Source organism: Dromaius novaehollandiae, unplaced genomic scaffold, assembly GCF_036370855.1.
Source record: "Dromaius novaehollandiae isolate bDroNov1 unplaced genomic scaffold, bDroNov1.hap1 HAP1_SCAFFOLD_27, whole genome shotgun sequence".
NCBI classification, from domain to species: Eukaryota; Metazoa; Chordata; class Aves; order Casuariiformes; family Dromaiidae; genus Dromaius; species Dromaius novaehollandiae.
Genome location: NW_026991415.1, coordinates 6,106,213 through 6,123,847, shown reverse-complemented (window position 1 = coordinate 6,123,847; position 17,635 = coordinate 6,106,213). Strand labels below are relative to the sequence as shown.

The 17,635-nt window shown below is 52.9% G+C and overlaps 1 protein-coding gene across 1 annotated transcript in view; it reads right to left on the bottom strand.

Annotated features, from left to right (window-relative positions):
• The window catches only part of LOC135326365 (olfactory receptor 14A16-like), a 32,815-nt gene extending 15,760 nt beyond the window's left edge, over positions 1–17,055 (bottom strand). The window contains exons 1-2 of the mRNA XM_064504247.1: positions 17,045–17,055; positions 16,048–16,954 (exon numbers count right to left, since the gene is read on the bottom strand). Of these exons, the coding sequence (XP_064360317.1) occupies positions 16,048–16,954; positions 17,045–17,055 (918 nt within the window). The remainder of the gene's footprint in view (positions 1–16,047; positions 16,955–17,044) is intronic.
• Positions 17,056–17,635: the final 580 nt, after the last annotated feature.

The window sequence follows — 17,635 nt, the reverse complement described above, 5'->3', positions numbered from 1 at the left end:
CACAGGTACATTGAGATTTGTGCAAATAAGGCCATCAATAACAAGAGCATTTTATTGAAGCTGGTCAGCCTGCTTTCCTCTATCAGCTGTGAGCAGGCGACACCTTATGCTACAACTCACTGTGTGCAAAGAGCGAGATATGGCAAGGAAGATTCTGGGCAGGGAGTGGTTTGAGGGGCGCTGGACTTGTGCAAGACACAAAAATAGTATTTTTAATAGTGTAGGCGTTATTATAAAAGATATCTTCAGGAACTGTCAATAGAAATGAAAGAAGAAAGAAATTAAATTAACTATCTAAAGCAAAAAAAAAGTTTTGTTACATCTTTCAGCTTTTGAAACATCTTTGTGTTCTTATTGAACTAGGAAAGTGATTTTTCAGAGCTGGGCTGGGATGCAGTCACAGGGTCATGGACAGCTGGTGCCATTGCAGGTGCCCTGGTCCCCTCTGCCCAGCCTCCCTCTGCAGCTCCCAGGGGCTCCAGTCTCCTGCGGGTCCCCTGTGAGAGCTGCCAGGCCCAGGCAGGTCCCTCAGAGACACCAGGGCCACTCCAAGGGCCACTGGGTGCTTCTGGCTGGACACCTGAGCTTGGCCTGGAAAGGTGAAGAATTGTTTTCAACATTTCAAAAATATGAGCCCATTTTCATCAGCTCAAAGGATTGACTAATGTTAATGTCAATGTTTTCCTATGATGAAATAGTGGAAATCTTCAGGAAAGGTGATGAACTTGGGAGAAGAAATATTGATCAGCCCTTGACCTTGTGTTTCCACTGCTCTGTCTATTAGGCTGTGGATGTAATCTCAGTGATCTCTCACATATTTCCACATGATCTGATTAAACTGGTCATTTCTAAAGTTATCTTTGCATCAGACTCTCTGGACATATACACTTTCCATCGTTTCACAGTTGTCCTCCTTCCCTTGCTCTTTATCATTCAGATACCTTTCAACTCTCCAGTTGCTGCTCTGAGCTTCTGGGAGTCTGAAGCTTGCCTCATCCTTCAGCAGTCTCATCGTCTCTTTACCCACCTCCTTTGTTCTGCTTCTTGTCTATCCTTTCCTATCTATCTGTCAAAAACATTTCAAGGAAGGTTATGTCTTGTGGGCAGTGGAGCTCACTGGAGGCAGCTTGGACTTGACATACAGTTGAGGAGTGTATTTTACTTCTTATGACACTTTCAAACTTTATTTTGGTTTCATTGCAATTAAGACAAATCCTTCTGTGTCTCTTTGCAGCTAATTCGCTAAGGAAGGGAATTGGTGCACATGAGCTGTAACCTTCAGCTACAGACTTGAGAGGAAAAAGCTTAGATTTTAACCAGAGTGCTCTAAGTCCCCAGTGGCTGATGAAGGAACTGGCAGGGCTGGGGAGCTGGGGAGAAAGGTTGTCCATACATGTCTCCTGTCAAAAATACTGCTTTTCCTGTATGTCCAGACTTCATTAGGAGACCTAGTGGGTCAGTATGAATTGGGGAATATGTGTATCGCTTATTCTGGAAAATGAAGAATACAGAAAGCTTAAGAAGCAGACATCGTTCTTTTTCAGGTGCTCTTTGAAATCTGCCTAATCTCAGCACACTCCTGAAAGCTTCCCAACTAGCCACACAAGACTTGAAGAACTGAAGCAAAATATGGAAGGAGGCATGGCTCCTTAGGGGTTTTTGCATTTTAATGACCCCTTGGGTGTATCTGGTGCTGAGCCCATGAAACACAGATGCTGAGAAGAGACTGAAGAAACCTCTCAAGAAGTTAAAGTCAGAAGCAAATCCCAAGTATCTTGGAGCGTTAACAGGTCCCACTGAGGGCAATTACCAACAAAGTCTCCCCAGGGGCTGATTAGAGCAGAAAGTTGGAGGCCCTGATTGCAGGCAGGCAAAGGCAATGTGCAGGTGGCTGTGATGCCAAGTCAACCTGGAGGTGTGTTATCAAGCAGAGCAGCCAGGCACTGACACCCAGCCCCTGGTTAGGGTGATCCTTTCCATCCTGCATTGCTCAGGGCTCTTTCTGGGGGCAGTGTGTGGGTGGGGGTGTGCAACGCCGAATGCAAGACCATGACACGGCACCTCCTGGGCTCCCAAGGGACAAGGAGGCAGCAAGGCCACAGTGCTTTAAGGAATGGTTCCTTCTCATGGGCCTCGGTGGCAGAGACAGCAGCCATAGCCAAGAGGACAAAGACCTAGCTCTGCTGGCACTCAGCCATCTCCACCTCGGGCCATCCTACGCTTTCCCAGGCCTGTGCCTGTTTCCTTGCAGACTGTAGATACCCGGCCTGCTTCCCTGCCTTGCTCTCACCCTGGGATCGCCCGACCTCTCCTGATGTCTCGCTGTCCTCACTTGCTTCTCCTTGAAACACAAAGCCAAGGGCTGATCACAGACTCCCTCTAGGTGACCTGTGGCACCACAGCACTACCCTAGGAGCCACATTCTTTTTACCTGAAGTCCAGTCTGAATCTCTCAAGCTGCTGTTTGTGGCTCTTTTCCCTTCTCATGCTGTTTCCAGCATCTCTGAAACCACCCTTCAAGCAGTCACAGCCTCCTACTCTACTGCCCTTTGCCTGCACTTCAGTGGGCTAAAGAAGCCCAGGTGCCTCAACCTCTCCTCATGGACAGGTTTATTGCTGCCTATGCGCAGGACTTGACACTTCTCTTGTAAATCTTCATGAGGTACCTGTTGTCCAAATCACCCGAGTTCCTCAAGATCCTTCTGAACTTTAGCTCCTCCTGTGTCAAAACAAAAATAAAAGACAAAGAAACAAACAAAAAAGAAACCAATACAGCACCAATGAGTTAAGAGTAAGCAGGAGTGGGCTGATTGTAGGGGAAGGGATCAGGATGGTAAAGGAGACAAACTGAGAAGGGGGGGAAGAAAAAAACTCTAGGAAACTCAAAGTGAGGTAAAGGACTGATCAGGGCTGTCTTGGGGATTGAGGTGGAGAGGACCTCAGGCGGTCTCTAGCCCAATCTCCTTGCTTACACCAGGGTCAGCTCTGTGGTCAGACCAGGTGGCTCTGGCCTTCAGCCAGTCTGGTCTTGGAAACCTCCAAGGCAGGAGACTGCACAGCCTCTCTGGGCAACCACTTCCAAAGCTTGACCATCCTCATAGTGGAAAAGCTTTTCCTTATGTCCTGCATGAATGTCTCCTCTTTCAACTTATGCCCATTGTCTCTTGTCCTCCCACTGCACTCTGGTGAAGAGCCTGGCTCCATCTTCTAGGTGACCTCCTTGTAGCCATTGGAAGGCTGCTATGAGATCCTTGCAAAGCCATCTCTTCTGCAATTGAACAAGCCCCATTTCCTCACAGAGCAAGTGCTCCAGCTCCCCAACTACTGTGAGGACCCTCAGCCGAATTTGCTCCCAATTATCAGCCTCTCTCTTGTTCTGGGAAGCCAACACTAGATGCAGTATTCTCTGCGTGGTCTAATGAATACTGACTAGAAGGCGATCATCATTCCCCTTGACCTCCTGGCTGTGCTCCTGCTCAGACAGCCCACAATGCTTCTGGCCTTCTTTGCTGCCAGGGAACACTGCTCGCTCATGTTTTGCCTCTGTCCCCCAGCACCCTCAGGTCCTTTTCCACAGAGCTGCTCCCCAGGCACTCAGGTTCCAGCCTGTAACACTGCGGGGTGTTGGTTTCTCCCAGGTGCAAGACCTGGCATTTGTCCTTGTTGAATTTTCTGAGGTTCCAGACAGCCCATTCCTCCTGCCTGTCCAGCTCCCTCTGAATGGCAGCCCTCAAGCATATGTCTGCCCTGCCCACCTCCAGTTTGGGGTCATCTACAAGCATGATGACTGTTGCTTCCTGCATGTAACTGATATAGATGATAAACAGGACAAGTTTCTGGAGAGATCAGTGGTGCTCCACTTCTCCCTGGCCTCCAGGAAGAGTGCTACCCATTCACCACTGCCCTCTGAGCCTGACCATCCAAGCAATTTTTCACCCATCTGGGTGTCTACTCTTCTAGACTGTAACGTTCTAACATGCATGCAAGAATATTGTCGGAGACAGTGTCAAACACCTTGCTGAAGTCTGGGTAAAAGACATTGACTCTTCTCCATCCACAAATGCAGTTATTTATTCATAGCGGAAAATCAGGTTGGTGTGGCACAATCTTCCCTGGGTAAATCCATGCTAAGTGTTCCCAGGCACCTTCTTCTCCTTCATGTGCCCAGAGAGGTGATCTGAGAGGATTCATTTCATAACTCACTCCTCACCAAAGTGAGGCTGCACTGCCTGCAGCTCCCCAGGTTGTCCTTGTGGCCTTTTTGGAAGATGGATGCAACATTTGCCTTTCTCCAGTCATTGGGACTTCACCCCATCTCCACAACCTTGCAAAGATGGTAGCAAGTGGCCTTGCAGTGACAGCAGGCAGCTCTCACTGCATCCTCCTATGCAGCCCATCCAGCCCCACTGACTTGTATAGTTTGAGTTCTCACAAGGAATCCCTCACTAACCTCATCCACCATTGGCTGTTTTTCTCCTCTGGAGCCCTGACTCAAGGCACAACAGCCCGGGAGACCTTGCTTGTGGAAATGGAAGTTCAACCATGGGTTGAGTTCCTCAGACCTATCTGCATCTGCTGCTAGAGGTTTCCCTTCCCAGCTAGCAGTGAGGCCACATTTCCCTTTTTAATCTTTGATTCTTACTGGAGCAGTAGCAGCTCATCTCCATGCCCTTGACATCCCCTGCAAGTGTCATTCCTAGGGGAGATTTTTCTTCCCTAACCCCATGTCTATGATGCTGGACAATATTTCTAAATTCCTTCTTTGCCTTTTCCTTCTTCCCCCTGCTGTATGCTGCCCTATTACCCTGACTGGTCATGGTGATATGACACTTGTTACCAAGAGCCATCTGACTGGTCATGGTGACATCCAGTACTTTCCGCTCCTGCACAGTCACAGGTCTTTCATCACAGAAGGCAATCAGCTTGTGCAGGCATGATTTACCTTCAGTAAGTCCATGCTGACTGCTCCCAGGCACATTCTTCATGTGCCCAGAAATGTGATGCAAGAGGATTTGCTGCATGACGCATTCCTCACCAAAGTGAGGCTGAAGGGCCTGCAGCTCCCTGGTTGTCCTTTGGCTTGTCCTGGCTTGTGGCCTTTTTGAAGATGGGCACAATGCATTTCTTCTTCTGCTCGTTGGGACCTCCCCTGGTCTACACAACCTTTCAAAGGCGATAGAGATGGGCCTTGTTATTATATAGGCCAGCCCTCTCAGTGTCCTCAGATGCCGCCCATCCAGTCCTAGAGACTTGTAGGGGTTGAGTTCCTGCAAGTCATCTCTCACTCAACCCTCATCTACTGCAGGCTGTTTTTCTCCTCTGGAGCCCTCTTCCATCCCATACAAGAGCTCCGTACATCTGAACTGTCCCTTCACATAAATAGCATCCCCTGTGCTCATCTTCCCTAACCATCTTGCCTGCAGAGCTTGTACCCTGCCATCACAGCCCTCCAGCCATGCAAGCAGTCCCACCACATCTTAGTTATTCCAACCATGTTTCAGTCCTGTGACAGCTTGTGCATCTCCAGCTGTTCCTCTCTGTGCCCCAGGATGCATGCACTTGTGTTTATCTGAGTTGCAGAGCCTCAGCTGTGGCGCAGAGAACAGATTTGTAATGGTAAAACCTGTTACCATGAGCCAAAGACACCATGTGTGCAATGGCCCCACTTCAGAGCAGAGCCTTGCCGGCATCGATAGCAGGTGGCAATGTAATGGTGAAAGGAGGTTCCCACTAAGAGGGCAAACCCTGCAGTGCCCAAGGCCAGGGAGAAACAGAGCTGGGCTGTGCAGGAATGCCAGGAGAGGGATTTGCTGCCTCAGCTGACTCTGTAGCACCCTGGGTCCTGTGACAGAGGTGAACTGATCTGCAGGAAGGACAAGGTGCAACTGAAAAGGCCCCTGGACAGCCTGTGATCCAGCCACGCTGAGGTCATCATTAGCCCATTCCCTGTTCATATCATCTGGGGGTGAGAAGAGGTTTAGGGGGAGGAAAGCTAGAAGGTTTGAAGGGTGCAGAGACTAGAGCAGAGACCTTGGTGTGAGGTGCCTCTCCCATTTATGCAGAACACCTGGCTGTAGATGGATGGACTTGGCCTAAAGGCAGTAGTAGGATCCAGGTGTTTGGGCACAGGCAGGAAACCTGAGATGCCCTGGGGCACTTGCCCAGCAAGCACTCCAAAGGGGCATGGTTTCCTATAGGTCCCATGCTGTATCTGCTAGGGACCTGTGGTTGGGCTGGACACCCCAGGCATCCGACATGGCCCTGCAGGCCTATTTCTCTGTCACTGAAACAAGTGCCTGCACTGGATGACATCAACTGTTTGCAATGTCGGGATCTGCATGTGTCTCAGCTTCCTAATGAGTGGAGCTCTGGTAGCAGTGGGCATCTAGCATCATTTCAGGTGGTCGGTTCCCTACCTGGACCCCAACTCATGCTCTAGAACGATGTAGGTGTCACACTTGCTCCATCAGAGCAAGCAGACACCGGCACATGCCTTGGACCACCTCTGTCTCTTCATGTGTCACCAGGTGTTTGTGTGTGAGCAGCTGACTCCCACCCTCCATCTCCAGGGATTATAATGGGAGCTTAGACCAAGATCTCACATGCAGACATCCATGCTGTGCTCACTTCTGCCTGGGCAAGGGGAATCCCATCTCCTATGTGTTTTTTGTGGAGCTCACAGGAAGGATCTGAATCCTATGCCAGCCCAGGGCCTTCTAAAGCATCCTGAGAAGCCCAAACTGACTCATCCAAATCAATATCTGAACAATGGGAAAACAAACTCTATCCTTGTCCCCATTTAGGTGTACTAAGGTGGGAATAGGGGCATCCAGAATGGGATGTTTCCATCTTTCATAGATAACCATCCTCTGAGGAGACAAATTGCAATGCTGCAATCAGTTTTCCTTCAGTGCTTAGAGAGAGACCATCAGTGATTATTTTAGTTTATTGCAGTGAACATTTCCCAGGAGGAGGGAGCACAAGGGACAGAGAAATTTGCATCTTCAGCTGGGCCTCTGCTCCTGAGTGGGGCCAGGCTCCTGGGATGGAGGGAGCTCATGGCAACCTGGCAGCATTGCCCAGAGACAGCTGTGTGCAGGAGCAGCTCCTCTGCCAAGAGCAGCAGGGCTGCGGGCACTGCCTGCTGCTGCTGACATGAGAGGAGAGAAGACAGGGAGAAGTGGAAGGCAGTGTGGAGTGGGAGGACAGAGGAGAGCTCACTGTGGGAGGAATCTTCACAGCGCTAGACGTGGTAAGTCTCTGTCTGCAGGGCAATGCTACTGCAGTTCCTGGCAAGGTCTTGAAACCTGTCGTTTCCTCGGCAGCTGGACATGCAGGAGAGGAGACACTCCTGAGTGCCCCTCTGTGCCTGCCTGTCCCTGTCTCCCTGGGCACAAATGTCATGGTATTGCTCCATGTTTCCCACCTGCCCATGCTGCCCTTGTCCTTCCCCTTGGACTCTCTGGGCAGGGGGGTTTCTGATGCAGTTCAGACAACACTGACCCTGCAGGTCCTGCCATGCAGACGTGTCCTTGACAGTGAGGTGCCCAAGTGCCCCTCTAGCCTGTGGGGCTCTGGGCAGTGCAGTGTGGGGGGCTGGGAATGAGCCACCTCTCTCGTCAGGACACCCCATCCTTAGGACATTCCACCATTTCCCTGGGGTGTCTGGCTGGGCTGCAGCTGCCCTCCAGAAGGCCACAGCTCTCCCATTGCAGCTACGTGTTCTCTAGGTGCCCCAGGGAGAAGCCACCTAGATACTGAGGCCATGGACATGCTGCTGGGAGGCTGGAAGGCTGGATGTGGGCAGCTGGAAGGAGCCCAAGGTGTTGCTGCCTAGAAGGGGAGGGCTGACACCTGCCTCACACACCCTCACAAAGAGTGCTGATGGGCACTTTGGAAGTGCATTCCTCTGCTCTCCATGGTGTCGTTTCTTTTTCAGGTAACTTGAGTGCAACTGTCCTCCACCTCTGAGGTGTGAGCACAGGGCAGCTGGGAACAAGGCAGGTGGACAGGCCAGCTCTCCTGCCTCTGCACTAAAGCCAGAGTGAATCCTTTTGCCTCCCAGGAATCACAGCTGGTCCCTCTGAGTGCAGCAGCAATGCTGAGGAGCTCTACCTCTAAGAATGCTCCTTAGATGTGACAGGGTCAGCTAAAGAAAACAAAACAAGCCTTAAAACTATTAATGAACTCACATTATTTAGAAGTGAGAGTGAAGATGCTGAAAATCCCTCCAACATTTTCAGTAGGATTAAATCTGACTGGAACTGGGAATATAAATCTTAGTCCCCCCTGTTCCCATTTATGCAGTGCTGTAGGTCAGGGCTGACTTCTCTGGAGCTCACAGGCAGAGGCTCCTGCTCCTCATGGCAAACTCAGCCAACCCAAACCAGAGCTCAAGCGATGGAGCTCAATGATGGTGCTGCTGAGATGGGGTGAGGTAATGAGTGTGTGATTGGGAGATTTTTATGAGAGAGTTTTGCTTGGAGAAGTCTGTCCTAATTTGTCTCTATCTGTTCTTCAGTGGACAGTCCAGAAAGCACTTGGGGAGCAACAAGTTCAACAGCAGCTCCCTCAACGAGTTCCTCCTCTGAGCATTCGCGGACACACAAGAGTTACAGCTCTTGCACTTCTCACTCTTCCTGGGCATCTACCTGGCTGCCCTCCTGGGCAACGGCCTCATCATCACAGCTGTAGCCTGTGACCACCACCTCCACACCCCCATGTACTTCTTCCTCCTCAACCTCTCCATCCTCGACCTTGGCACCATCTCCACCACTGTCCCCAAATCCATGGCCAATTCCCTGAAGAAGACCAGGGCCATTTCCTACTCAGGATGTGCTGCCCAGGTCTTTTTTGTTGTCTTTTTTCATCTTGGGTGAGTATTCTCTCCTCACTGTCATGGCCTATGACCGCTACATTGCCATCTGCAGACCCCTGCACTACGGGACCATCATGGATAGCAGATCTTGTGCCAAAAGGGCAGCAGCTGCCTGGGGCAGTGGTTTTCTCCATGCTCTCCTGCACACTGCTAATACATTTTTAATACCACTCTGCAAAGGCAACACAGTGGACCAGTTCTTCTGTGAAATCCCCCAGATCCTCAAGCTCTCCTGCTCAGACACCTACCTCAGGGAAGTTGGGCTTATCGTGATTACTGACTGTTTGTTTTTTGCATGTTTCATTTTCAGTATGTTGTCCTACGTGCAGATCTTCACTGCTGTGCTGAGGATCCCCTCTGAGCAGGGACGACACAAGGCCTTTTCCACGTGCCTCCCACACCTGGCCGTGGTCTCCTTGTTCATCAGCACTGCAATGTTTGCCTACCTGAAGCCCCCCTCCATCTCCTCCCCAGCTCTGGATCTGGTGGTGGCTGTTCTGTACTCAGTGGTGCCTCCAGCAGTGAACCCCTTTATCTACAGCATGAGGAACAAGGAGCTCAAGGAGGCACTGAAGAAATTGATCCAATGGGCCCAATCTCAGCACTGATAACTGTCCATTTTGCATCAATTCCTCAGGGTACCTTCCATCAAATCTATGTGTTTTGCATTTCTTTCTTTCTTATTTTTCTCTTTTTGCTTTAAAAAGAAAATCAGGTTCATGTTATCTCTACTCAAGAATCTCTCATTTGAATCTGACCCAGAGACTGTGTTGAAGCAGGAAGCCAGGTTTCCCCCTTCATCAGCAGCAACTGGGGAACCTCAGAGCCCCCTAGTCTGAGCTCCCTTGGATGCCCCCAGTGCAATGAGGAGAGTTTCCTTTTGCAGTGTCTCTTCTGGCATTAACACCAAGGGAGCTCAGGGGCACAGAGTCAGGCTCAGACGAGTGCAGGCGGGGTGAGACCATGGGTCCCATGTCCCCTGGGTCACAGTCAGGGTGTGATCTCACACCCCTCTCCTGTGAGGGTGGCAGCCAAGTGTCACCGTGGGCTGGTCCCTTCCCTCTAAAGTGCTCCAACACCACAAGTGGAGGGGGAGGGGAGGGGAGCGGAGGGGAGTCAGGCAGCAGCTTGTGGGGACAGACCCCGTGCTTGGCAGTATCATCCCCCCACTGCCACAGCAGGCATTTCCTCACTGCAGCCTTCACGGGGGGGCTGCAGCTTTCCTGGAGACATGTCCTCGCACAGCAGCAGGACTTTCTCTTTTTAGAGCTCTTCTCTTCATTTCCATGCTGGCCTTCTGTGCTCGATTCTGTGGATAAGGCCCAGGAGTTCTCATGACCTGGTGGTGGTTGGGTTGTGTTTCCATGTGCGTGTGTCCTGGAAGTACAGGCAGCACCAGGCAATGGGCACCCTTATGCCAGACCTGATCTCCACAATAACATTTCCATAATTAAAGGAGATCTCACCTGGGACATGCCTGAAGTCTTCCTTTCTTCAGAAGATGGAGTCAAAAATACGCCCCAGGGATTGCACCACTAAGGGGCTGGTGTTCTGCTTGTGAACTCCATGGATTCTAGGGGACGAGCTCAGAGTCCCTGGGTGACCTGTTAGGGACCGACAGCTGCACTCAGAGCTCTTTTCTCAGTGACCAGTGCCAGTGGGGAGGGGGAATGGTCTCTGAATTGCCTGCCTGGGGCTGTCCCACAGGTGACAGTGCTGATGAGAGATGCCCATCCTTCTGGAGGGGAATCGGAGCCCCAGGAGAGCTCAGGGGATCTCCAGGAACAGCGTGTGCCTGGGGTGGGCAGTGAGTGGAACCTCACAAAATGAGGGATGGTCCATGGTGCAGTAACCAGAAGGTAGAGCACTGAAACCTGGTATGCATGGGGAAACAAGGGCTCTGCAATCGCTAGAGAGGTGGTGGGGACCCAGGAGTCCCAGGGAAGGGGCACTGGAGAGTGATTCCTGCACCTGCAGTGAAACACCACAGGCTGGAGCTAGTGCCCACCCAAACACATCTCCTGCCATTGCAAATGCCCTGGAGTCACTCTGAGCACTGTCCATGAGCACAGAGAGGTGCCAGCAGTATCAGTGGTGGTGATCCCTGTCCAGCTGGGTCTGCTTCCCGCTCTGAACACTACAGCCAGTGTGGAGTCACCCTATGGCCCCACAGCAGCTCACTGCAGAGCAGCACCTCTAGCCCAGGGCCCTGCAGGGAGCACAGGGCAAGGGTTCATGAATGGCCAGGCCAGCATGGACACAGTGACCTGGGGAAAGGCTCTCTGGGGAGCAGGGATGTCCCAGGAGAAAAGCAGGGCAGCATTCAGAGACAGGAAACAAGAAGGAGAAACAGGTTTCTCTGGTCACCAGCTCAGGACAGGCTGCTTTGTCCCTGGGGCAGCAGGAGCTGCCTGAGGGGCTGCAGGGCCAGGGCTCTGGTGCTGTGCTGGGCAGCGGGGTGGGCATGGAGGGGCTGCAGGCAGACAGGGAGGGGGATCTATCTGCTGGGCACAAGAGCAGGGGAGACAGAGAGTGACCGGCCTCATTGCGAGGCCTTGTCTCCTTGCCAGGGATCTGCTGCCCTTGTCCTTGGGCCTGGCCTGAGTGATGCTCTGGACATGGCTGTTCCTTGCCCTGCACTTCTTGGGTCCTAACCTGACCCTGTCCCTGTCCTGCTGACCTGAATCCCTGTCTCGGCCTTGGACCTGCCTCTGACTACAGTAAAGAAAGCCTTGGCAAGGGAAGCTGGGATCCAAGATCCCAAGGAAGGCTGTAATTACAAAAGATGAGGGAAGCCAAGAGCTGAGGGTGCCGGCAAGGCAGGCAGGCAGGGCAGGGTCCCACTGATGAGAGGTGCCATCCCACAGTGCCCAGACAAGAGAAGCAGGGCAGGTTTGGGGATGGTAACTGTGGGCAGGCACAGTCCAGCGATGGCCAAACAATACTGCAGGGCTCCAACCAGCCCTGCTTTGCGCAGGAGGTTGGACTGCAGATCTCCAGAGGTCCCTTCCCACGAAAGCTCCTCTGAGTTTCCATGAATTCTGGCTCCTCAGCCTCTGCTCTGGCACAGCTGGCAGGGGGAGGAGAGCACCTGGGGCAGAGCAGAACAAACTTGGCTGGGAGGGGGCGTCAGGGGGAAGATCCAAAAGTCACTGGCTCAGCCCTGGGCTTTGGAAAACTCCCTCATGCACCCCGAGAGGCTCCATCTGCCTCTTCCACCCTCCCTGTGCTCCCCTCCCATCAACCAAAGTGAAGTCCAGCATTGCCTGGGGACTCTCTTCCACACGGGGAAGGGAGGGAGGTCCTTCACCAGCCCCATGCTGCCTTTTCCATCCCTGGCCTTCGCAGTTGCCTGGGCCTGGGTCTGCCCGCTTGCCTTCCTCACAGTCATGGCTCCCATGAAGATGCCGGTGCTCCTACACTTGAGTGGGCATCCACTCCAAACCTGGAGCCTGACCGGCCACAAAGGCATCGCCCATCCAGTGCCCCGGCCGTGCAGCCGAGGACAGGGGTCTTTTTTTGCCACAATTTCCTTGCTTCTCCCCTGCTCCCGGCACCACTGCTGCTGTGCCCATGTCAAACCCTCCTGCCATCAGGCTGCCCCAGCCCCAAGGCAGCTCCAGCTCCCTCCAGGGCTGTGCTGGAGCCTTTCAGGAGCAGGCTGAGGTGGAGCTGGCACTGCCAGGGTGGGTCAGGAGAGGGCAGCTCCCCTCTGCCACGCTGGGGCTGGGGCTGGGGCTGGGCACAGCGTTTCCCTGGGGAGCTCCCTGAGGAGCTGGGGAGCTCCCTGAGGAGCTGCTCTGGGGGATCCTCCACCTCTGCCCTGGCAGCAGCACCAGCGCTCTGGGTGCCGGGGTGGAAGTGCACAGAGTGGAAGGAGCACGGGCTGCCCAGGGGGAGCATCGAGACCTTGCCCATGCATGCAAGGATGGAGTGAGGAAAGCCAGAGCAGAGCTGGAACTGACACCAGAGATCAGGGACATGGAAATGGCTGGGTTGTTATTAATGACTTTTAAATAATCCTGCACAGTCTGGGGGATCCAAGCACCTGGCCCCTGCCCAGCCCATGTTGTGCCCTACACGGGCGTCAGCAGATAGCCGTGCTCTGGGATCTGCTGGGATCTGATGCAGAAGAGAGGTCATGCAAGGCTGGTCTTTTCCGCTCTGTCGTGATACGGAGCCTTGCAGGAGGATGGAGCTGGCCATGGACCACCCCACAGCGGGGGTAGTCAGCCAGCACTGGAAAAGGAGGATGGGAGTGAGGTGCTGGTCTGGGACGATGGCCCTGGAACAGTTTCCCCAGTGTGTCCGTGCAACACAGGGAACAAACTGGGCTCTTCTCTCCTGCACCCTCCATGTCCTGCTGCCTTTCCCAGGAGAGCTGCATTTGCCCTGCAAGCACATGGCTGCGTGCTCCCACACTGCTGTTCACACACAGTAGCTGCCTGATGGCATTTTTCCTTTCCCGAGTTTTCCACCCAGCCCGTCCCCGGCCTTCCCCACCTCCTTGTCCCTCTCCCCAGCCAACCCAGCAGAGCAGCCCAGGCTGGGGTGGCCCCACAGCAGTGCCTGTGGCAGGGGGCTGCAGAGCTCTGGGCACTCACCCCCCAGCCCCAGCGCCTGCCCAGGACAGCACCAGAGTCCTGGCCCTGGGGCTCCTCAGGCAGATCCTGCTGCCCCAGTGACAGAGATACCTACCTTGAGCTGGTGCACACACAAAAGGGTTTCTCCTTCTCTTCCCCTGCACATACGTGCACCCCTGCTCTTCCCCTGGATGTCCCTGCTCCCCACAGAGCCTTTCCCCAGCTGAGTGCTGGCCTGGCTGGCCGTTCTTGCACCAGGCTTCTAGCTCATCCCCCCCAAACCTGTGGAGAACCCCAGAAAAGCAAGAGGCCCTGTTCGGGTGCAATTTATTGGGTGTATTCTTGAGACCAGCTTTGCAAGAGGAGTCCAGCCTCCTGGCATTGCACTGAGGAGAGCCCCTTTCATTACAGTGGTGCTCGTAGGGAGGTCAGCACCACTGACCCATTGCTGCCTTCAATGTTCTTTTAGTAGTTGTTTGCTCTTCTACTCTATGTTGGGCAGGGGCATGTATAAAGTCACCCTCTCCCTGCCCCCCCCCCCCCCCCAATGCTGCTCTGGCTGACTCAGGGAGACATTCACTCTCTTTTGATTATCTCAGAGAAAAACATGTACACAAGCAGTTGATCCACTCAGCTGTGAAATAGCCAGCTGATTCACTCAACTGATAGAGCTGCTTATCTACAACAAGGGCCACCCTCCAGTCCCCCTTGTGCTGTGATAAATCCAGTTTTCCTTGCAACAGCTGTGGTCCATCACACCCTACCTTCTTCCCTGAACCTTGTGGGGATTTATTGATCGGTCACAATTAAATAAGCAGAGAGAGATAAATTTCTTGTAGCATGTATTAAGTTACCAGACTAGAAAGCACCTAGATGCTTTTGGCAATAAAAGGCACCTACAGCTATAACAAGAGGCTTCTAGGCTTAAATAGAGTCAAGTAAGAAATTCAAAGAACACAAACTCAGGTGTCTGAAAAAGGAGGATTGCCTTTATCCTAAATAAAATTGCCAAACTTAATGCAATCATGCTAGAGAAACTTCTCTCTGAGGTCACATGAGGCTAGCTGCTTTGTTTTTGTAAAACACAGGTAAAATGTTTTAAGTATTACAGCAATCCTTTTAGACAATGGACAGACATCTTCCAAGTGTAACTGTGCCAGCTGAATGGGCCAACACCCTCCTACTTATGCTAGTGGAGGGCATCATTTATACATTGTATAAATGTATAAATGCCTGCTCAGCCCCACTGCCTTCAACATGCCCCAGTGACCCCACTGTGCAGGCACCGTACAGGGCTGGGTGCATTCAAGGGTAGGGAAACATCCCCCTGGCACAGGCCCTGCGACAGCCTTCGGTGCTCCATCCCCCACAGCCCTCCTGCTTTGGCAGCTTCCACAGTTTCTGCACCTTGCCCAGCCCTGGCCATGTCCCACGCAGGGGTCAGCACACAGCCGTCCCCAGGGCCTGCTGGGGTCTGGGCCAGGACAGAGGCTGCCTAGGCCTGGCTCTTCCCCTCGATACAGGCACTAAGCCCAGCAGGAACAAGCTGGCCGCACAGCAAAACTCACCCCTAAACCTGGGCTGTGCAGCCAGGGCTGCAAATGGCCTCCACTCTCCTGTGCCCGGCATGTCTTGCTTCCCCTCCACGAGACCTGGCTCTGCCCCACAATCCCACCGGTGTGTGTCCTCACCCCAGGGAGGGCATCAGTGCTGGCCTGCCTGGCCATTCCTGGAGCCTCCCCTGTGCTCCCCGCAGGGCCCCGAGCTGGCGGTGCTGCTCTGCAGAGCGAGCGGGCTGTGGTGCCCCAGGGCCACGGGGTGACTCTGCACTGGCCGTGGTGGTTGGGGTGGGAAGCAGACCCAGCTGGACGGGCATCATTGCACCTGACAACCCCCTACCAAGGGGTCTGTGGCTGTGGATGATGCTCTGAGCAATCACAGGACATTTCAGATGGCTCAGGCTGTGCTCAGGTGTGTCCCTAGAAGCAGCCCAGGGTTTTCCATTGAAGGTGACATGAACCCCTCTCCAGGCTCCCTTCCCTCTGCCTGCAGGGTCCCCACTGTGGGCATCTGTCACCAGCCCTGTCATAGGGCAGACAGTCCCAGGCAGATACCACTTGACCACTCAGCACCTCCAGGAGCACTGGGCACCCACAAGTGAGAGCTGAATGCAGCCCTTCTTCCGTAACACAGCACCCCATGAGCTCATCACCTTCGGCCCATGGAGAGCCGTAGAAATGCAACACGCCATTTCATGGTTAAAGTCCTTGAGCGCATTCTTTGCTCCAGCTTTGGAAGGAAAAAACAACTTCCAAGCACAGCACTGTGGAAATCCCCTTTTATTCAAGACCGCCCAGCTCCGACACAGTGAGAGACACATTTACAGAAGGCCTCTCAGGCAGACAGACGGGGTTTGCGCCTCTGGAGAAGTGGGATGAATTCAAACACTAATGTACAAACGTGATTATCACAGGGAGAATGCCGAAAGTACAAAAGTTGTCTGAGAAAATTAGAAATCACCTGTGAAGAGGGATGGGCAGCTTATTGCTGCTGAACTAATACCAGCTGAATCAGTTTCTTCAGTGCCTCCTTGAGCTCCTTGTTCCTCATGCTGTAGATGAGGGGGTTCACTGCTGGAGGCACCACCGAGTACAGAACAGCCACCACCAGATCCAGAGCTGGGGAGGAGAAGGAGGGGGCCTTCAGGTAGGCAAAAAATGAGGTGCTGAGAAACAGGGAGACCACGGCCAGGTGCGGGAGGCACATGGAAAAGGCTTTGTGCCGGCCCTGCTCAGAGGGGATCCTCAGCACAGCAGTGAAGATCTGCACGTAGGACACCACAATGAAAATGAAACACCCAAAGGCTAAACAGGCACTAACCACAGTAATCCCAAGTTCCCTGAGGTAGGAGTCTGAGCAGGAGAGCTTGAGGATCTGAGGAATCTCACAGAAGAATTGCTCTACAGCATTGCCTTGGCAGAGTGGTATCGAAAATGTGTTAGCAGTCTGCAGGAGAGCATTGATAAACCCACTGGCCCAGGCAGCTGCTGCCATTTTGACACAAGCTCTACTGCCCATGATGGTCCCATAGTGCAGCGGTCTGCAGATAGCAACAAAGCGGTCATAGGCCATGACTATGAGAAGAGAATACTCTCCTCCTAACGAGAAGACAACCAGGAAGAGCTGGGCAGCACATCCTGAGTAGGAAATGGCCCTGGTGTCCCACAGGGAATTGGCCATGGATTTGGGGACAGTGACAGAGATGGAGCCAAGGTCGAGGAGGGAGAGGTTGAGGAGGAAGAAGTACATGGGGGTGTGGAGGTGGTGGTCGCAGGCTACGGCTGTGATGATGAGGCCGTTGCCCAGGAGGGCAGCCAGGTAGATGCCCAGGAAGAGCGCGAAGTGCAAGAGCTGCAGCTCCTGTGTGTCTGCAAATGCCAGGAGGAGGAACTCATTGAAGGAGGTGTTGTTGGACATTTGCTCCCATTTGGCTCTGGGGGAAAAGACAGAGACAAGTTACAGCAGTCTTCTCTGAGCCAAATCCATTCCATTTGTAATAAAAATCCCCACATTTTCTCTGTACCTTAGATTCATTCAGCGTTCTGTCTGGAGCTCTGGTTCATGCTGACTGAACGTGACATGCAATGCAGGGCCCTCTGCCCATGTTCTCCAGAGGAGTCAGTTTTGCTCTGCTAGAGGATGGAAATGGAGGTGTCAGTCAGCCCCACATATTTGGTGGGATACCAGAAAATGATTGCCATGACATACAGAAAGGGGACTTGGTCCCGTGACACAGTGGGAATATTCTCTATTTACCAGAATGAGAGATGAATACAGTTCTCATGCCAGCTGCCTCTGAAAGAGAAGACCCTTGAGAAGGATTCATCTCTCCCAGCCTTTCCCTCATGAACAGAGGTGTCTGTGTCTGAATCAGTCACACCAGATCCCACTTGTGCATCACAAGGGGAAAACAGGGCTCGCTATGACTTTGTACAGAGTCCCGGGATGTGGTCTGTCAATGAGTCTCGCCCCTCACTCACCTGTGCTTGCACCTCTCTCAGCTGAAGGACAATCACACTCAGACGTTCCTCTCAGAAAGAAAACACACTGAGCTGAGACTGGAGGATTTCAGGTTTTCAGGGAAGAGTTCCAATTTCTTCTCTCTCAGGCCAGA